Raw genomic sequence first — 22,388 nt, forward strand, 5'->3', positions numbered from 1 at the left:
TGGATATGGTACTGTATAAAAAAGCATGATCTGTTGCTTCTACCTTTCCTCGTCTCTTTGGAATCACATTTTAGAATACTGAAGTCAAGAGAACTAAATTAGGGAAAAATTTCAATGACAAACTATTTTTGCATTTCAGGTAGAAACAAAATAACAGTACTGATACAGAGTTTTGCCCCAGAATTAATACAAATGGGGAAGTACACACACACACAAACACACACCAAGAAATACAATGTATTATGGAAGCTCTTGTCAGATCTCATTTTAGAAAAAGTTCAAGTAAATTGATCACCATTACAATCTTTAGATTGTAGATGTGGAGGAAAAGAATAAAAATTACACATTGCTGCCTTTCCCTATTACCAAAGAAAAACTGGAAACTGATAACCTATTACTACTGTGAACTGAATTACTATATGAAAATAACATGTGGCGAATCAACAAAAGCAAAGATTGACTGTTTATTGGTAAATTATAGGTTGCAACTCACACACATTGTACAGTATTTGCTTGCTGTGAATGTATTACAACAGTGGGTAAGTACTTGGAATGCTACATCTTATTTCAGTGACTTTTAGAATTAGTTCTTGTAAGAACCTTTTAAACAGAATTCTTGCCATAATATTTCATCACAGCACAAATGTAAGTCACCCTTTATAATTTCACCAAAGAAATACAAGTATGGTAACCATGGCCTAAAGAACGCAACTCGAGTAGACCACCAAAACTTCATTGGGTTCACTGAGGCAAAGGTAGAGCTTTCACATTGGGAACAGATTTGTAAGCTTATCCAGGCACAAAACAACTGTCTGCCTCTTGTTTTAATCAAAATTAAGGGATCTGTCAGACAAGTTTTTTCACATCACCTTTAAGCTCTTTTTGAGATAACTAGCCAATAACCACTTAGATATAAGAAACCTGGAAAACAACTAAAAATCATTGTTAAAGACCTTCCATTGTATCCGCAGTGTTTGGCCTACAGTATTTGGATCAGCTTAGGTAAGTAAATCAGTTTCAGATTTAGAAGGTAATACATACTTTACTTCTGTGATCCCTATAAGTGTATTAAGATTTCTTTATATTAAATATAAAGAATAAACTCTGAATTATCAGTCTTCATCATGTACAGTATACATGTGCTTACTGTTTTGGCAAATTTCAAAACTAAACTGGAGAATGTTATGATCATACTGTCAATTGCAGTGCAATGTTTAAAAGTTTATCTCTTTTGGAAAATAAATATATTTCTGTAAACATTCAAAATTGCATCCTGTTATTCTACATGTTGGAACAGCTGTTTGTACTGCAGCTAGCAAAAATAAGTTAGCAATATCATCTCAATAGGCTGCCTGCAGACTGGACAAGGTTTGTTCCTTTTCTTCAGCTTTTTTGCACATACAAAACATGACATTAAGTGTCCTGTCCTTCCATGTACTATGCAACCATTTTTAGGTCTTGTCTGACATATGACACAAGGCTCTACACTGGAGACAGGCTGCCCCAGTTCCAGTTTTTCTTCTTTGTCTTCAATGTCTTCTTTCTCAGATTCTTTATAGTCTTCTTGGCTACTATAAACCATACTGCTAGATGTAGATGGCTGTGAATATGCCTCACTTTCCTGAGATTCGGGACTTTGTTCTGCACTTTCCTCTTCTTTATCCTCATTAATTTTCCCTTTCTTACAGTCAGGAACATCAAAGCCCTCCTCAGGATCTAACGGTGAGGAATTTAGAAATTTGTTCTTGGCTATGTCAGTCTTTTTATCAGGAAGCCAGTCCTTCCGAAGAGTCCAGCATCTTGGGCAATGGGATGGAAGAGGTGGGTTCATTTCATTGCACTTTGAGCATTTCCAATAATCCTTTGGTGAATTAAATAGAAATAATTTGTGTTAAAGCAAATGCTTTATCAAAATAAAAGATAAACTATAAAGTTATTTGTACACATGATGGGCTCTAAGAAGATCTCAGAAGGGTCATATTTTTAACCAAAACTACCCTCTCTGATTATTGCAAACCTTATTTGTAGAAAATAAACATGTAAAGTCAAAACAATGGCACTTGCCATAGATGCATGGTAATCTAGAAAGATGTTGAAGAGCTAATTACATTGGATGCTTTCACATATATAAATATGTAAAGCCTATACTTCTTCTACATTCATGAAAGATTGAAGCTTTGTATATAAATAGCAATTGACTGGAAGTCCTAAGTCAGATGCTTTGGCCTCTGGTAAGATATGAGGTGAATATATTCTGAAAGGCAAAATTGTCCATGACTGGAACAAAATTTCATTGTAGAAGTATTTTAACTGGCCAGGATCTGGACTGCTCAATATACTTTAGGGTACAGCTATTCACAGCACTTTGGCTTTAGCCACAGAACAGTTGTGCTTAAAGAAAAATGATTTAAAATTGATACGTTTTTGCCAAGATTATTTCAGGAGATGATCCTGACAGGATTTCAGACGGTGCCATATTTATTGTAATGCACTCTGCTGTCCGAGATACTTGATTTCCTGCAGAATGATTTGGTGATATACACAATTCACATTTTGTTGCATCAATGCAATCACATTGATCCTATTATTAGGGAAATTATTATCATTCCACGTGTAAGTTTGTGAAAAGGGAACAATATATATTCTTTCCTAAAGTGTTATTGCCCAATAGTGGTGGTGGGGAGCGCTTCCCAAGGAAGAAGAGTGCAATTTGAAGTACAACACATGCTATACATTCAATCAATATATCCCAAGCACCCAATAGGCAACCTCCCGTGAGTCAGGCAGCCCCGCAGCATGTCTGGATCACCTGTCTTCTCCCCCTCCCCCTCTAAGCTCAGAATTAACGATATTTGCACTGCGCCAAGGGACTGGCGGCTGCATCCAGATACCATCGACAGCTGTACACTTGCGGTCTCTCGTGCTGGCCACACTCATTCTCCCAGGGTTATTTTTGGAGTAGGGCTTATATTAGACCCACCCGAAAAAATGAGGCTGGGGCTTGTTTTCGGGGTGGGTCTTATTTTTGGGTAAACTCACTCTCGCTGTGTGTGTGTGTGTTTACAGACAGATGGATCAGCTCCTGGAATAAATTAAGGAATATGTTGAAAATTCAAAACTGCAATTTGTCTCAAATCAAGGTTTTACTTACTGCTAGTGAAATTTCAGGGTCTTCATCAAATGAATCTATATCACTGTCTTCAGTCTGATATATAGTTAACTGATATACCTGATGAAAAATTAAATTGTTTTTAATTAAAATTCACACAAATTATAACTCTAACGTTAATTTGTGAAGTTTTAATTTTCTTTCATCAATGAAAATAAATTTCACCATTATTTTACCATTCGAGAAGAAAATACAGTAATTTCTCCATCCCAAGTCAATGACTATTTACTTTTAGAATACTTTAAATCAATAAAATCTTATTAGAAATTATTGAGAACAAGATTGTGATAAAAAGGAAAGCTACCAGCTTCCTACTCTTTCAGAATACTTTCAAAATTAGCTATAAATTGTACTACACAATTACTTATTTTAAAAAGCTAGAGGTCCAGTTCAGAAAATTAAAACATTAATTAGGCTATTCAAAACAATATTTGGCTGCATATAATGTGCTAAACCATATCAAATAACTCATATCATAACTGCATCATAAGTAAACCCAGCCTTTGTCTAAAAGCTTTGGGGGATGGAAGCAAACATGGATTAAGAGAGAAAGGTTTATAAGCATTGCACAGCCTCAGTACATTGTTTTTGACATTATTAGCTATTTTTGAATTTCCAAATTTTTTATACTAATCTTCAAAGAACTGAGAACTTGTCAATACACAACTTAATCAGACACATTCGAAGACAAATGATGTAGAATTTTGCACTGAAAAGTCCTATGTTTAAAACCTGGATTTCATTTTCAAAATGAGGGGTCTTTGATGGTCTCTGAGCTTGTTTTCTTGCAGATGTTTCATTACCCAAACTAGGTAACATCAGTGCTCAGAGCTTTGCCCTAGTTTGGGTAATGAATCGTCTGCAAGAAAACAAGCAAGGTAAGAAACCACCAAGGACCCCTAATTTCAACTCCAAGCTACAATTATTCCTCTTTATTGATTTTCAAAATAGAATAAAGAATATGCCATTCAGGGAGGAAGCATTTTCTCCCAGCATCAAACTTTATTTCTTCATTCAGACTCCTTTTATATATAGCAGAAGGACTTACATGAAGATCTGATAATAGTGAGTAGCAAAGGTAAGCAGAACTTCTGAAACTTCACAGAAATGTACCTCCAGATTTTGAGAGATTGCTAGTTCGCTTGGTTATGTTCACTTTTAAACATTCCTATATGAAGTTACATTTCTCAAACAACATTCCATCTGATTTTGGTTCAAATATACATACTTCATCATCCTCATCTGTTAATTCAAACCCTTCTTCATTAGGACTATAGTCTTCTGAGTAGATAGATTCAACTTCAAACTCTACACTGAATTGATCTGAAATCGAATCTTCATCTAACCAGTCTGAATTTTCACTTAAACTGGCACGATCCTAGAAAGAATGTTTCTGATTAGAATAGTAATGAAATTTAAGAGATGAGGTCCCTAAAATTATAATGCATATATAGGATGAAAAGAGCATCTGAAATAATGGAAACAAAACTGTGCTAATAGGATACAAACTTCTAGGAAGTAGTTAATTTTATTTATTTGTTTATCAAAGTACAGGAACCCCTTGATTTACAACCATTCATTTGACCTTTCGAAGTTAGGACAGCATTGAAAAAAGTGACATATGACTAGTCTCTGCACTTATGAATGCTGTAATATCCCCATAGTCACATGATCAAAAGCCAGATGCTTGACAACCAGCATGTATTTACAATGGTTCCAGTGTCTCTGGGTTACATGATCACCATTTGCAAACTGCCCAGGGGCCTTTCAACAAGCAAAGTCAATGGGGGAGGCCAGATTCATTTAACAACCATATGATTTGCTCAACAATCATGACAAAAAGGATTGTAAAATTGGGCATGACTCACTTAATGACCACATCAGTTTAGCAATCCCAATTGGTTCAGATCCCAATTATGGTCCAAGCTCCTACAATGAAAATTGCATATTCCCTGAAGTAGAGGGGCATTGCTATGGGAAAAAGTGTTTTCTTTCTTTAAAAACAATACTACTTCCATAATTAAAAAGTAAACATTAATCTTTTGAAAGAAGGAACATTATTGAAATGGCATGGGTATGAACTGAACAGAAGAGACAAATTATGTTTCAGCAACAATGATCATAAGGCATCAGTTGTCATACAGTTTTAGGAATTGCCTTACTATGGTTCTGTGTGGAACATTTAGCATTTTAGCAGGTGGTGTGTTGCACAAAAGTCTAAAAAAATTGTTTAGCCAGTATTATATTGTACTGTGCTAGTTTCCAGTCTGTAGAGGCAAGTTCTGATATCACTGAATATTAATGATTCACTATTGCATTATGCTTTGTCAAATCAAATGTTGCGGAAAATGCCAGTCAACACTGAAATACTATTACCCATTCTGCGAATTCAAAATCATATTTTAATAAAAGCTTCCTCTATTTTACAATATCTAATTTAACAAACCCTTAGCTTATTTAAGCAGAATAAACAGGTTTTGAAAAATATGTACTGTGACTGCAGTTACAGAAAGGCTCTAGATGTAATAATTTACTAGCTAAGAATACATTGCAGTTAAAGTTGCTGAAGCCCCTAAGAAACATCACCTTAGGCAGGAAGGACAAGGATAAGTTTTAAGTTTGAAAACATAGTGGGTGGAGGTAGACAAAATACAGCATCTTGAAATATGCAACTCAGACTAATAACAACACATTTTACAGTACTAATTCCATCTTACAAATTATGTAAATTAGTCAACAAAAAGAGGGTTCAAACTATGAAAGCTAACAGTCATAATAAATATACATCAGAATGACTATCTCAATAATAGTAACTGTTATAAGGATATTGGAGTCCAAGTGGACAGTCACTTAAATATAAGCCAGCAGTGTGCTGTAGCTGCCAAAAAGCCAACACAGTCCTAGGCTGCATTAACAGAGGGATAGAATCAGGTTCACATGAAGAGTTACTACCACTTTATAATGCTTTGGTAAGACCACACTTGGACTATTTCATCCAGTTTGGGTTACCACAATATAAAAAAGATGTTGAAACTCTAGAAAGAATGCAGAGAAGAGCAATAAAGATGTTTAGGGGATTGGAGGCTAAAACATATGAAGAATGGTTTTAGGAATTGGGTATGTCTAGTTTAATGAAAAGAAGGATTAGGGATGACATGATATCAATATCCAAGGGGCTGCCAGAAAGAAAAGGGGGGTCAACCTATTCTCCAAACCACCTGAAAGCAGAAGAAGCAATGGATGGAAACTAAATCGAGAGAACCAGCCTAGAACTAAGGAGAAGTTTCCTGACAGTCATACTCTTACCGTTGGAGGTTTTAAAGAAAAGATTGTACAAGTATTTGTCTGAAATGGCATAGAGTTTTCTGCTGGAGCGGAGCGTTAACTAGAAGACCTCCAAGTTTCCTTCCAATTCTGTTATCTTTTTGGTGGGTATATTTCAATGCAACAGAATTGGAGTAAAACATACAAAATATTAAAGGGGAATTTTTTTCCTCTTGTATACAGTGATATACATGAGACCTATTTGTTTCTAGTACTTCCAAAGAGGCCTTTCAGCCTTTCACTTCATGAAAAATTTTCTCAGCCATTTTCTGTCTTAGAATACGGACATGAATTCAATACTTTCCTATTTCTGATGGGGAAACTACAGATAACAAATTAGCAGGTTTACTGAGAAGCCTTGACTAGTTTTCTTCTTTTTTGATATGTCAGGTTAAAATACATCATATCATTTTCTCATGCTATTATCATTTACTTCTAGTGTTACAGCTTTAATAGTTAAGTTTCTTGTTTAAAAATTCAAACTAGTATCTACTTACTGGACTTGGTGAGGAATTGATTGAACTGCTGCTGTTGCTTCGCTCACAATGTACTACACACCATTTAAGACTTTCATCAAATGTAAGAGAAATACTGTCAGATTTCTGCCTTTTTCTTTGTCTTTCATAATTCACATCTTCTGAAGCACTTTCTTCTATTGGAAAAAAAACTCTCTTAAGCAAATTACCAAATCTCTGATTTTGTGTTAGAAAAGAACTGAATGATGAAATTGCTATGCAATTTCTAAACTTCAGAAAGTATAGGTGATTGCTATGTCTTATTCTTATGTGAGGACTAAATCTTCTTTCCATATTCTGAAAGAAAATCACCAGTACTACCTAAAACATTGCATAAAATACTAATGGCTCACTAAGACATCTATTGACATGCCCCCCCCCAAAAAAAGTTACATGTTTTCAATGTAATTTCAAATTACGAGAAATTGTTTATTGGATTGCTATCTTTAAAAGAAACACTGCTAAATATTTTTAAAAGCAGACATTATTTTATAAAGATTAAAAAAAGCTTCTACTTGACAGTAGTAATTGTAACTATATTTAAAATGTTTCTAGTACAATTGCTTTTCACTAAACCAGTTGGAACAGTGTGAAGTAAATTTATCTATAGGATAAATAATATTCAGGATACAAAGAATAAACAAAGCTGCTATATCTCACTTAGCTATATCTCCACAACACACTGTATTAGACAGACAAGTTAAATTCCATTGTTAAATTTGAGGCCAACAGTCAATGTATTAAAGAGTATGAGAAGTCAGATCTCAATCAGAGGTTAGCCAACAATAAACAACTCTATTTCCACACAATGTATACAATCACATTAGTAGTCAATGATTACCTTTGAAAATCCAAATGATTCTAAGGACTGAAACATAACACAACAGATTTATATACCTGTTTCACTGGATCTTGTTCTTCGGGAAGTGGTGGCTTCAGTGGCTTCTTGTATTGTGTCCTGTTTAATAATATATTAAATAACAATTTCAGAATTACATGTGAAAGAATAAAGGGGCAAATACCATATATATTCCTGAAGAATTATCTCAATACAAGGGGACATGCTGCCCCATCAGGGGAGGTATACTGCAATCCGGTCAGTCAAGGAATTTCGGTTGGTGAGGTCAAGAGCCTTCTCTCATGTGGCTCCTACTCTTTGAAACATCTTACCTCCTGGGGAGAGATTCCTTTTTTTCCTTTTTATATCATTTAATTCCTTTATTTGGAGTGGAGTCAGGGTAGCTAAATGGTGTTTACTGATTGGATGCCCTTCCTGACACCTACATGGAGTCCGCAGCAGATATTTTCTCTTCGTACCCTGATAGAGAAACCTCTGCTGCTACCCAGGATTGAACTTTGAACCTTCTGAGTGGAAGGCAAGCATGTCTTCACCTCTAAGCCACCACACCACTCTCTCCTGACCTTCCATAAGGACCCGAAAACCTGTTTCTGCCAGTTGGCTTGGGGCCCCAATGGGGGAATGCTACGCTGGAGATGGTTGGTAGATTAATAACTGATCCCACATCACCATCCGCACAACTTGTTACCTCCCTCCCTATATTTTTACCATAACTTATAATGTTATTGTTATATGTGTATTTGTACTATTTTGTTGGTTTTAACTTTGTAAGCTGCCCAGAGTTGCCTTGTGGTGAGATGGGTAGCAAATAAATTTAATGAATGAATGAATGAATAAATAAATAAATAAATAAATAAATGTAATATAAATCAGTGATCACCTTTAGAATGTTTCCATTTTCTAGCTGGCATCTGGACTGATTCACAGCTATGCCATTAAAGTCTTTAAAAAAAATACATACTGAAAGTCACAAAAGAGGAAAGCTGGCAATTCAGACACACATTTAAAAATAATCTAGTTATTACTTTATAATTGTATAAATTTTAATTCCTTAAAATTCAGTAATAAATGTTGACCAATAGTTAGAAAGGATTAAACAAATATTTATATAACTGCATTTCAGGATCTATTCTGTTTTCAAAATTTTAACCACGCAACAGTTCAATGGGTTTCTTATTTGCTCTCTGTCCATCAATTGTAGTGCAAGCTTATTAGAAAAAAAATTAACTTACCTTGCTGGGTGGCTGTTACCAGGTTTTTGGAAATCATCAAATATAACTGCCTTTTTAAAGATAAAATAAGATCTGAGCTTTAGATATAAAGAACAGTGAACAAAAAATGATTTTTAAAAAGCTTGTATGTATTCAGAAGTTTCTGGGAAAGAAACAGCAAATTGAAAATGGCTGCTAAAAGCAGAGTGAAAGAGGGCTTTAAGCCATTCAACAATCAGTACAGATCTTTCAGTATATGATTCTCCTCCTCCTCCCAGCCTCTTTTTTTATTTCTCTGCATTCTGACAATTGCTTGGACAAGTCCTTGCAGTTTTCTTGGCAACATTTTTGGAAGTGGTTTGCCCTTGCCCTGTTCCTAGACTGAAAGAAAGTGGTTATTCCAACCTTGTACAACTGACAGTGCCTAAAATATGACTACAATTAGGCAGGATTGGAATTAAATCTGCATTTATCTTGATACCATTTACTTATACCAACTAACAGCCTATTTGACACTTATTAATCATCTATCCACTTCTAATTCTAAAGCTAGAATTGTTGAAATAGCATATTTTACCTCCCCCCCAAAAAAAATTCTAAATGGCCATATTAAGACTACATTCAGATCCAGCCATGTGATATAATATTAAGCTGCTGGGTTAGCACTTAGGATCCAGATTCCAGCCTATCTTCAGTCTTGACCCAAAGTCATCCAGAGTTTCCAAGGCTAAAAGATGACTAGAAGCTGTATCCTCAGTGCCAGCCCAACACCTGAAACACTATATCACACTGGCTATAGTACGTTTAAAAAACTCTTATCTACAACCCCCAATAATCAGCACCGGTTCCTTTGCAAACAGTTTGTGAGCTCTCACAGAAGTATATAAATGCAGTAAATAAATATTGCCAAAATGTGGATGATTCTTGTAGACAGTATTTTATTTTACAGTTTATTTATTACAGGTACTAAGAAAATACAACACAGAACTATAAAAGGTTGCATTAGATTTCTACATTAAAAATAAGTTCACTATAAGCATGCAGGCAATCTGAATTGATATGTTTGTAGCACATAAAGTCATGCCAATAAAACTATAGCACAGCATTTAAGATCAATCTACAAGTTTGGGTATTTTTTTACCTGTGTTCTTTTATAGAGAAACTCTGTACTCCAAACAGATCCCCCAGAAGGTCATTTGCACAGTGTACAATATGCTGTTGCTTTTCATCATATAGACGTTTAGACATAATATATTGGCCAATATAGAACAAAATCTACAACAAACAACATTAAACAGCTTTATAATACAAGATTTAGAAAGTAGAATCTGTACTGCATTTAGTACAGTTTGCTCACAGAACAATTACATTTATTAAATCGAAAGCTAGTTCTCAATGTCTCAGTTATAATGCTATGGTGCCATTCTGAAATTAGAAATATTCCAGTGAGGAATAATGGTGCTTTAGTTTAAGTTTGATTGGAACCCAACATCCAGTGTAGGTTGCTGAACTTCCTCTGAATGAAGGAGGAAGTATGAAATAAACCTACTTGATCTTCAGATGGCCATTCACTATCAGTTAAAGACAAAGATGGAAGTTTTTTGTGGTTGTTTCACAAGTTAAGAATGATGTAGCCCAGTGATGGTAAACTTTTTTGGCTTGCATGCCAAAGGTGGGGGGAGTGCAAGGGGGTCGTGCATGGGCATGTCACACCCATAATGCTATGTGCACTATCCCAGCGTGCATGCGTACACGTCCACTGCTCCCCCCCCATTTTTTGTGTGCTTTTTTTTGCCTTCCCCAGGCTCCAGAGGCTTTATAGGAGCCTGGGGAGGGCGAAAACAGCCTCCCCCACCCTCCGGAGGCTTCAGGAGCTTCCCTGAAGCCTCCGGAGTGCGAAAAACCAGCCCTATGGGCAAATTGGAAGTTCAGGAACGGACTTCCGGTTTGCTCGTAGGGCCGGTTTTAGCCCTATGGAGCCTTACGGAGGCTTCACTGAAGTCTCCGGAGGGCTAAAACCGCCCCTATGAGCAAACCGGAAGTACATTCCCAAACTTCTGGTTTGCCCATAGGGCCGGCTTTTCACACTCTGGAGGCCTCAAGAAAGCCTCAGTACGGTGAAAAATGGCCTCAAAAGAAGGCTGAAGTCAGCTGGCCAGCTGACAAGGCAACGCCTTGCGTGCCCTGCAAATGTGGCATGCATGCCATAGGTTCGCCATCACGGATGTAGCCTATGGACATTTGGATCTGCTAATCCACATTTCTTAATTATATTTAGAAAATTATTATTCTTCAATTTAAGAGAGATTTTCTTTTGCAACAGATAAGTACTTCTTTCTGTGACTATAAACCTAGAAGTTTTAGAAACTTAAAAATATACTGATATTTTACAATAAGCCAGATAATAGGTGTCATATAAGAAAGGTATTAATAGATGGGGAAGATTACTTTTAAAAAAAATAGTTTTTCATTAATTTGCATTGTAAAAATCTCAACTGCATTAATTTGACTTAGTTCTTCCATGGGAATGCTTTTTGTTTTGTCTTAATATCTTGTTGACTGGATTTATAAAACAAAAGGCCACAGTAATTTGAGAAGATTGTGTATTTGGCTGAGACATATAACTACAGCTTTAAAGACACTGGAGGGAGTGAAGTAGATAATCCTTGACTTAAAACAATTTATTCAGTGATTCTTCAAAGTTACAACAGTGCTGAAAAAAGCGACTTATGACTGGTTTTTACAGTTACATATGCAGCATCCACCTGGTCATGTGATCAAAATTCAGACACTTGACAACTGACTCATATTTATCACTGTTGCAGTGTCCCAGGATCATGTTACATCTTTTGCAACCTTCTTCTAAGCAAAGTCAATGGGGAAGCCAGGTCACTTAACAGCCGTGTTACTAACTTAACTGCAGTGATCCACTTAAGGTAATAAAATGTAGCAAAATTCACTTAACAAATTTTTCACTTAGCAACAGAAACTTTGGGCTCAATTGTGGTCGTAAGTCGAGGACTACCTGTATCTGTTTTCTTTTCTGCCTTTTGCTTTGGAATGACAACAAGCAAAGGGAGAACAGAGGCTTTTCAGAACAACTGTTAGAGTAGAAAAGATAATGGTAATGAAGATAAAGCAATCCTTTTAAGTTTATTAAAATCAATGTTTGATTAATTCAGGACTAAAATTGGCTTGAAAAGACAGATGAAATTTTGTATCAGATGGATAATTCTTTAAAAGGTATAGTAGTAGTGATATGCATGTAGTTCTTGACTTATGACTGGTCATTTAATGGTTGCTCAGAGTTATGACAGACCTGAAATAAGATTGCACTGAGCAGTTGACATTTATGACTGTTTGCAGTGTCCCACAATCACTTGACTGCAGTTAAGTTTTTTTATAATTTCACCAAATGGAGCTGGCTAAGATAGTGAGAGAAAATGCATTGATTTTAATGCTGATTTGAAGCCCCTTTTGATATTTTGCAAGAACCAGAAAAAATATTAAGAAAAATATTAATTTAGAAATAAAAGTAGATAAAAGAAAAATGGCAGTTAATGTTGTAAACTTAGTGTTTAATGTAAATCAATATGTATACCTGTTGTAAAGGAAAGGTGGAGGTAACTTATTTGTATTTATAAAGAATAAAGAATGAAAAAGGAAAATCGAAAGAAATAAAAAGGATCTAAAATAATAAAAAGGATATTTTAATTTCCACATACATTTTTGGTTTTGCTTTCTTTTTCATTCTTTTTTCTCCTCTTTTTTATTTTTGACCTTAAATATTATTTTTGTTAGTTTCCATTTATCTTAAAATCTAATAAGGTTATTTTTAAAATTAGAAATTAATGATTTCTAATCAAATTAGAAATATTCACAATGTTGAAAATAATTCTTTGAAAATGGGTAACTTTGGAAAATAGAATATGGGTCTTGTGTTTGCTTTCATATATAAAGCTAAGATAAAGTAACAACCTCAGCTTCTCAGCTCTGTAGTATTCTTCACTCTTCAGCCAAGGTTAACGCAACATGTTGTTCAATATATGAAAAATAAATACCTAAATCATTTTCACTTCATATGTTGATTGCAATAAATCTATTTACCTCCTTCATGGTAAAAGTATCCTTTTCTGCACCAGCAAACTGTAGAAGTTTCATAAGCAGTGGTTTGGGTTTAATCTGAAAATATAAACAAAGATGCAGTTTGTTGTGTCTTGTTCAAAATATGGGAAATGTTTCAAAAACTAACCTAGCTCTAAAGTTTTTAATATGCTCAACAGTAGCAAATCTTTCTGAGGTCAACCTCCAAAAGGCTTGTATTTAAAAGCAGAAAGGGGAAAAAGCACAATTTCCTAAAACTTGTTTCTATCATGTCCAAACAACAGAGAATGCTATTTTATTTAAAATCTTATATTCTGCTTACTTATTATGAGATGGGCTGAAACTGGCTCTTAACATATTTTATATATTCACATGAGATACAATAACATAACCCAAACTAAATAAATAACAGAACAGCTTTAAACATATGAAATGAAAAACAGCCACACATGGGCGTTGATAACCAACTGAATCTTATTTTGATGTCTAAAGGAATGTTGGGGCTTTTTAGATACTATGTTGCCAGTATTTGTAAATTCTTTGAATACAGCTATCAAACAGAATAGCTTCATAAGTACATATTACACATTTTTTTAAATGATAAAGGTGACCTAAGTTTTAGATTTCCCTTAAGAATTTAACCAGCCAGTCTTCAGCCCTGAACTAGGAAGTTGAAAACATCCCCTGTATCCAAATGAGGACATATTTTTAAGTGATATTCACTTTGGTTCAAAAATGTCTTTCTATCTCAAATACAGGGTAATACTTAATTACTGCAATTCCATGTAGCAACTTTTTTATACCTTTCAAGTGACAGATTATACCTTGCACCTGTGAAATTTATGCCAAGAAATCTCATTAGCCTGAACTTCCCAGCACACTTTATAGCTTTTTCACTGGGTCTTTGGCATCACGTAAATAATCATCTCGGGAATAATTTACACAAAAGCATGTTTTTTAAAAATCCAATGGATTTTTCCCAAGCAAATTAACAGTAGCTTTTTTTCTGAATTTGTAAACCGAGACACTGCAAAGGATTTTTTGAACGATGAAGTGGATCAAAGTTTTCCGATTTAAAAAAAACCTATTAGTAGGTTTACTAATTAACCCTCATTGGTTAAATCAGCCTGTCATTTGCTGATCTCAGGATGCTGACAGAATCCCTCATTGCAGTTCCTAAATCAGGGTTTAAAACTTTAAAACGTGTGACCCACCTAACCTTTTAACACCCCTGCCATTACTTTTAAAGAACCCTCATCTAACATGGGGCGCGTACATACAAAATAAACAACACTAACAAACCGCCCTCTCCTTTCTATTGTCCTGTCGGCAGGGGCTCAACAGGGTCCTCGGGAAAAATGCAACCGTCTCTTGAAAGGCCTCGGCCTCGCCTCACGCGCTTACCAGGCCTTCTTGATCCGAGCAGCCAATGACAGCTGAGCCAGCGGCGGGCTGGTCGGTCGCAGAAGCCATTTTAGTATTGCACACTTGCCTGATAGGGAGGAAAGGGAAAAAAAGGAAAGAAAATCAAATAAGATGAGGCGGTGCAATTCAGGGGTCTCCAACCTTGGCAACTTCAAGACTTGTGGACTTCAACTCCCAGAGTTCCTCAGCCAGCAAAGCTGACTGAGGAACTCTGGGAGTTGAAGTCCACGGGTCTTAAAGTTGCCAAGGTTGGAGACCCCTGAGTAGACGACATGGCAGCAAAACCCAAAGTACCACGGTGACCTTACCGTAAGGAGCCCTGCAGCTACGCGGTCTCAAGCGCCTCGCAAGAGCCGAGCATAAATAGTAACCCCGCGACCTCGTTTTACGGGCATGCCTGGACTTCGCTCCTCCAAACAGAACGGCCGGGCATGTCCGAGCATGACTAGAGAGAGAAGCGCTGAGTCAGCAAGGTTAGAAGGGCCGGGAACGGAGCGAAGCCGCCACCCCGTCCCCCCTCCGCTTTTTCCCCCAACGATCCCTCAAAGCTGAACGCGCCTCGTCCGGGGAAGCCAGAGGAGAAATCCCTCTTCCAGCTCAACTCCCAAACCGCTCCGCGGCTCCTTCCCTTGCGCTCGTCCCCCCCTCCCCCGTCCACCCGCGCTCGCCCGTTTCCTCACGCGCCTCTTTCTCTGTTAGCGAAGGAAAAACCGCTTCCGCCTAAGAGCGGAGGCCCAATGTCGTGCCACGCATCGCCATTTCGAACCAAGGAGCTCGAAGCCGCTTCCTGTCAGCGGTTGCGCGAGAGAGGCCTACGCGGCGCCGCCAGCTAGGCCTGCTGAAGCTCGCGCCGTCTCCCGACTTCCCCCAGCCGGCCCGAGCGAGCCGCTTTCTACGGAAGGGGCCGCGTTTTCCCCCCTCAGTGCCTGCCCCGCGCTATCGTTCATGTTTCAAACCAGGGGTCTCCAACCTTGTCAACTTTAATCCTGGCGGACTTCAACTCCCAGAATTCCCCAGCCAGGTGGCTGGGGGATTCTGGGAGTTGAAGTCCGCCAGGATTAAAGTTGACAAGGTTGGAAACCCCTGTTTCAAACTGATGAAAGAAATGTCCTTCTGGGTTCAGCTCCAAGTGGTGAAAAAGACACTGGAGACATGGAGGCTGCTTGGAAAGATGGTTTATTGGTGGACAGGACCACGTGGCTTGAGCTCCTGAACAGAAAAGGTGATCACATGCTTAAGTGTTGGTGGAGAAGAAGAGAAGGACTGAGGGAGGGGCTTGCTAGGCTTTTTATAACCTGTTCAGTCCCACCTCTCTGTTTCCTGTTCCTGTGTAAGAAATGTATTCTGATTGGTTGTCAGACTCCCATGGGGCCATGCAGGGGCAACTTGCTAGGCTTCGTTTTGAATCCAGGTTTGGTTGAGTTCTCAGATGCCATGTGGTGAGTTGGGGCCAATATTATCATGCTTTAATCCCATCCCCCCTGGAGCTGAAGTGGAGAAGCCTTTATTATGTAAAGTGGACTAGCTTGGCCTTCTTAATGGCCCATTGAAAAAGTGGGGATGGGCAGGAAGTTACAGGCAGCTATTCTGTCTTTTAAAACATGTTTCTTTCTTTTCACATCCAGAGAAATATTCTGCCCTTTCAATATTTCCTAGGATATTTCATTTTTCTGGGAGAGGGCTGGGTGATAACTTCCTACAATACCATGGAAGGAGGGGATCATTTGCTGCTGCAGACTTCCTGCATTGCGCTGCATTCCGCGGGTTTAATTTAAAAAAAATGCACAAGGTTTATTAGTAAAACAAGCACTCTTATCAGCGTGTTTCTCTTGGTTTGGCTTTGATTATTTTTGGGTCCGTATACAAACATAAAATCCAATGCACGTTTACTCCGTGTTTTTTTCCACAACTTGAAAGGCCTAGTAGATACATTAATATTGTGGAGACCGTGAGTTCTACTGCCTTAGCCATGAAAGCCAGCTGAGTGACTTCAGGCCAGTCTCTCTCAGATCAGCTCATCTCACAGGTTGGTTTTGGGGAAAATAGGAGGAAAGTGTTGAATAAGTTTGCTGCCTTGAGTTATTTGTAAAAATAGACTGGAAGCATAATGTACCACACTGCATTTATGTGTAAAATTCTATGTATGGCGAAGGACCAGCTTAAGAGACTTGCCCTGACGTGTACATTTGTGCAAACCTCTGTCAGATTATGGAAAATACAGCTCAGCTGCTCTAGTGACCGTTCACCTGTTGGGTACTATGAATGTTTCAATTGTAATTCTTAATACAATAAATATTGATAAATATAATCTAGACAGATAAAAGCTGTTTTTGGGGTTCCCCATAATTTTTAAAAATGGGAAAGAACTAAGCAAAAAGTTTTCACACAACAATAGGGCACCAAATTCAAACAAAATAGGTTCTGTGAGAGAATGTATAAAAGTAATCAGAAAAACCATTTGGTTTAGTGGTTAAGGTATCAGATAAGAAACTGGGAGACTGCTAGTTCTAGTTCCAACTTTTGCATGAAGTCAGCTGGTTGATTTTGGACCACAGACTCACCCTCTGCACTAGGAAACAGTGACAAACTACTTTCGAAATTTTGCCAAGAAAACTACAGGGACATGTCCAGGCAGTTGCCAGGAGTCAAGACTGACTTGAAAGCAAAAATAAAATAATAAATTGTGTCATGAGTAGATGAGTTATAGATAAATTTCTGAAGCCATGACAGCTTTAGATACTTGAAGGTTTTAAGAGGGGACATGGTGTATTTCTAGGTGACAAAGTTATTAGTGCCTACTACCATTTCCCCTGAAAATACAACATGTCTTGAAAATAAGGCCATGCCATATTTTTCAGGTGGACAAAAATATATGCCCTCCCCTGAAAATAAGCCCCCTGGACAACCCCCCCCCTCCGGCCAGGCAGAGCACCACTCACCAACCTAGAGGTATCCTGAAGGCACCAAGCCAGGGAGGACAAAGGTGCTCACGTTACTTGGTGCCTTTGGGATACCACTAGGTTGGTGAGTGGCACTGTGCCCAGCTGGAGAGAGGGATTGTCGGGCGGCTGCTCTCTTGCGAACGGGCTCCCGAAGAGCCAGACACAGTCCCGGGAGAACGGTTGAGGTGATCACGCTCATGAGCAGCCACCCGGCAACCCCCCTCTCCAGCTGGGCTGAGCGCCATTCACTAACCTAGCAGTATCCCAAAGGCGCCAAGATGCGTGGCACTCTGCCCGTCCCCCAGCTCCCGTATCTTGGCACATTCTGGATACCCCCTAGGTCAGTGCATGCTGCTCTGCCCCACCAGTGTCTTCCAGCAGCCAGCCCACAACCATAGAGTGCATTCCCAGAGTGGCTGCTGCCGGAAGACTTGTGCAGCCCTGGCTCTGCAGGAAAACTGGGCAGGGCATGGCGAGGCTGGGAGGCACGCGAGCTGGGGGCGGACAGGCATTTGCACAATCCCCCTCTCCAGCCGGGCAGAGCACCACGCACTGACCTAGGAGTATATCGAATGTGCCAAGCCACGGGAGCTGGTGGACAGGCAGAGTGCCACATGGCTTGGTGCCTTCAGGATACAGCTAGGTCAGTGAATGGCGCTCTGCCCGGCTAGAGAGGGGGGTCGCTGGGCGGCTGTTCATGTGTGTGGTCACCTCATGGCTGCTGTGTTGCGCTGCTGTGACAGCGCAATACAGCTGTTTGCCCCTGAGGCTATGCCAGGCTCTTTGGGAGCCCACTCGGAAGAGAGCAGTCGCCTGGCAACCCCAAAACAATTACCCTCCCCCCCGATAATAAGGCCCAAGCCATATTTTGTGGGTCAAAAGAAAACAAGACCCTTTCTTATTTTGGGGGAAACACGGTATTACCAAAGCAATATTCTACCTTGTGATAGAATAATCCTGAAAAACAAAAGGTTTCCTCTGTGTAGGCTTCACAGCAGGGGTGGGTTCTGGCGGACATTATTGCCGGTTCGCTTGTGTGTGCGCTGCACACACTTGCACAGTGCACTTAAAACTGTTCTGCGCATTCGCAGAATGGAAAAACAAGATGGCGGTGCCTATGGCAGGGAACCAGTTTGGGGGTGTGGCAGGCCTGGGTCGCAGCCAAACCACTACTGGTTCAGCCGAATTAGTCCGAACTGGTAGGAACCCACCACTGCTTCATAAATATTTCTTTGGTCATTATCATAAGCCTGATCTTTGGTCTGATTCAGCAGAGCTATTTTGAGATTATCTTTGCCCAAACTTGTTCTGTTCTTAAGCAGCAGCAAATAAATATTACAAATCGTTAAGCACATAACTTAAATATACAAAACCACATAAAAACTGGCATTTAAATAATAATTGGAACCTTTTCCTCCAGAATTTCTAAAATTCTAAAAATCTAAAATGCTTTCAATCTTACAACTGGCCAAGATCTTTATTTTATTCTTTATTTGGCCACTAGAACACTTTTAGATAATTCAATGTTTAAAATGGAGTTGCTCCAGAAATGCGGGTAGATTTCAGTATTAGAAACAGCTTCCCTCTAGATCCATAGACATATGTAACATTCATAATGCCATTGATATATGTTGTACCTAGGATTCCCATTATTAGATTAAAGTGGGTCTATCTATAACTATAAAAGTGTCTAAGCCATCCCACTTTGCCTTTGTTTTGACACTTTTAATTAAACATACAATATTTATTTCACTTCTCCCAGATACTCATTATTGACTATCATACTTTTTCTACTATTTTATTGTTTTATTTGCTAAATTGTGGATTCCCTGTGAATTCTATTACAATATGGTAAGTACGAAGAACATGTGAATGAAGGAAAGCAAATATGATTAAATTAATATGGATATTTTAATGTAATCTGAATCCACCTAACAGATTCCTATCACCTTAGGTGGGAGCCGACTTTTCAAGCCTGCCTTATCTGCATTTCCTAGTAAAATACACAGAAAAATCCCACTGTGGGGATAGGTTTCCATGAATTTGGACATGCAAAATGGATGTACAGTGAATTTGTAGCGTTTCGGTATGCTTAGGAGGGCCTTGACTTTTCAAGTCCGCCTTATTTGTGTTTCTTGGTAAAATTCAAGAAAAAAATCCCTTTATGGGACAGCTTCACTTAGGGTTAGATCTGTATCAATTTAGAAAGCAAAATGGATTTCCCCAAAAAGTTAACCCCTGGGGCCTACCGGAGGGTGTTTAGCAGCAGCACAAACGGGACAACTGGCAACATATTTCTCAATGTCCTTTTTCAAAGAGGGCCACCAAAATTGTCGCTTGACGAGGTGGAGCGTCTTGACGAAGCCAAAGTGCCCTGCCATCCTGGAATCATGTGCCCGTTGAAGAACAATGAGTCTAAGAGACGCAGGAACGTATAATTTCGTCCCAATCCAAGGCAATTCATCCCTCATAGTGCATTCATTCACGTGCTTTCGGAACCAATCATCATCAGTGAGGGCTTTTTTCAGGTTAGAAAGAAAGTCTTGAGACATCTCTACCTTAGAAAATGCTTGACTTCTAGTAACAACAGGAGCAGCGAGGCTCGTCGCGGGAATGACAGGCGGGACCACACTGAGCTTAGAACAGTTGTATTGAGGAAGTCTGGATAAAGCATCAGCCATAAAAAAATTTCCCCCTGGAATGTATTTCAAGGTAAAATTAAATCTATTGAAATGCTGAGCCCAGCACATCTGTTTAGGAGAAAGTTTTCTGGGCGTCCTCAAAGCTTCCAAATTTTTATGGTAGGTCCATACCTTGAAAGGGTGTTTGGCGCCCTCTAGAAAATGGCGCCATGTGGCCAAAGCCCAGCGAACAGCAAACGCTTCCTTCTCCCAAATGGCCCAACGTCTCTCCGTGTCGATGTGTATGCGCAGGGTTGTAAATTACCTTGACTATTAGCTTGAAGTAACACAGCCCCGACAGCCACGTCACTGGCATCAGCTTGGACCACAAAAGGTGCGTCCATGTCCGGGTGTTTGAGGACTGGTTCCTCCATGAAAAGCCGCTTTAACTTCTCGAAGGTAGCTTGGCATTCCATGGTCCAATCCAGCGTCTTGCTAGGCTTGGGTTTTGCCCCACCTTTAGATTTCAGGAGGTTAGTTATCGGAAGAGCTATCTTAGCAAAAGAGGAAATAAATTGGCAATAGAAATTAGCAAAACCCAAAAATGTTTGCAATTGCTTGCATGTACGAGGGGCCTCCCACTCGGTGACCGCTTTGACCTTAGCGGGGTCCATTTCAACACCCTCGTGGGAGATGCGATAGCCCAGGTAGTCAACCTTCTCCTAATGGAATTCACACTTGGATAATTTGGCATAGAGTTCAGCTGCCCGAAGTTTCTTCAGCACTGTACGAACCAGCTTCACGTGTTCTTCACGTGTTTCCGTGTAAATAAGGATATCATCTAAATATACGATAACGCCCTTGTAAAGATGGTCATGTAAAACCTCATTAGTTGCATGAAGACCGCTGGCACCCCCTGTAGGCCAAATGGCATCACACGAAATTGGAAACAGCCAAGGGGACAGTTGAAAGCAGTTTTCCGTTCGTCCCCCTCTTTAATTCTGACTCTATAATACGCCTCTCTTAAGTCCAACTTAGTGAAAATACAGCCCTTCCCTAGTTGGGCCAGCATGTCCTTCATTAGTGGCAACGGGTAGAGGTTCTGAGATGAGATGGCGTTCAAGTTTTTGAAATTAACACATAATCTCAGGGAGCCATCTTTCTTCTCTCTGAATAGTACAGGAGCTGCTACCTTGGGTCTCGCCGGTTCAATGAAACCCCTTTCCAAGTTCTTATCAATGAATTTCCTCCATTTCCCTAGGGGACATTGAATATATTTGGGGCTTTGGAAGCTTCACCCCAGGTAAAATATCAATGGTGCAATCTGTGGGTCTGGGGGGGGGGGTAATTTGTCAGAAGATTTTTCACTAAAAAAAACCCTGAGATCCCAATACTCCTTTGGAATTCTTTCCTCCCCCTCAATTCTCTCCTGCCCCCTGTTTGCCAATGTGGGGCCAGTAGCGTCAGAGTCTTTTGCTGGCTGCGAGCCCAAAATAAACATAGATAAATTCTCTGGCAAAAAGTTAAACAGCAAATGCAAAAACAAACTCTCACAGCAAACCAGGTTTATATAAAGCAAATCACTTATCCAAGTGCTTCTTCTCGATGATTGCAAACAAACAGAGACTTGACTATGACAGGCACGGAACGGAATGGAATGAACGAACGAACGTTGACTTCTGCAACTAGGGCGTGGCACCATCAGTCTTTTATCTGAGGAGGAGATCTTAACGAGCCACAGCTGCTTGTTATCTTCTCAGAGTCTGATAGCAGCTCCAAAGGCTCCTACCGAGCCACAACACTTGTACATAAAAATACTTTTTTTCTTCAAATTTCTTGAAGAAATGATTTTCCTCTGTGATATTCCTTGAATTTGTATTGAATTGGATTACAGTCTTTTGCCATTGCACTTGTGTAAGCTGAGGCTTACACAAGTAAAAGCCCCAAATGTATAAAAGTCATGAGGTATTAATGTTGATGACAGAATTAACACATTAACCTGAAGGAATTTTTGTCACAAATTGCATCATTTATTCTATGCTTATTTCAGATAAAAATAAATACATTTTAAAATTGTATTTCCATTACCTTAAAAAGTAAACTTAGATTTCTTATATTGGTATTATCATACTATTTATTTCTCATATTATTTTTACAAATAACTAATTAACGGTACAAATAACCAGCAATTAATCACCTCTCTGCAGTAGCAAGGAGT

General features: G+C 38.9%; 1 protein-coding gene across 1 annotated transcript; it reads right to left on the bottom strand.

The window, feature by feature from the left end:
* Window positions 1-451: 451 nt before the first annotated feature.
* On the bottom strand, window positions 452-15,251 carry MDM2 (MDM2 proto-oncogene). The gene is made up of 11 exons (XM_014052448.2): window positions 14,916-15,251; window positions 14,587-14,674; window positions 13,186-13,260; window positions 10,220-10,353; window positions 9,100-9,149; window positions 8,748-8,809; window positions 7,906-7,966; window positions 6,991-7,145; window positions 4,398-4,547; window positions 3,152-3,229; window positions 452-1,861 (listed from the first exon to the last, which is right to left on the bottom strand). The coding sequence occupies exons 2-11, from the start codon at window positions 14,653-14,655 to the stop codon at window positions 1,313-1,315; spliced, it is 1,383 nt and encodes a 460-aa protein (XP_013907923.1). The 5' UTR covers window positions 14,656-14,674; window positions 14,916-15,251; the 3' UTR covers window positions 452-1,312.
* Window positions 15,252-22,388: the final 7,137 nt, after the last annotated feature.

This window comes from Thamnophis sirtalis, unplaced genomic scaffold, assembly GCF_051295495.1.
Source record: "Thamnophis sirtalis isolate CommonGarterSnake01/CBP01778 unplaced genomic scaffold, rThaSir2_p1.2 scaffold_9, whole genome shotgun sequence".
NCBI classification, from domain to species: domain Eukaryota; kingdom Metazoa; phylum Chordata; class Lepidosauria; order Squamata; family Natricidae; genus Thamnophis; species Thamnophis sirtalis.

Coding starts and splice junctions, on each gene's coding strand:
- MDM2 (XM_014052448.2), bottom strand. CDS start 14,655: ATGGCTTCTGCGACCGACCAGCCCGCCGCTGGCTCAGCTGTCATTGGC. Junction 13,261..14,586: donor GCTCGGATCAAGAAGGCCTG/GTAAGCGCGTGA, acceptor TTATATTTTCAG/ATTAAACCCAAACCACTGCT. Junction 7,146..7,905: donor AACAAGATCCAGTGAAACAG/GTATATAAATCT, acceptor TTTTTCCAATAG/AAGAAAGTGCTTCAGAAGAT.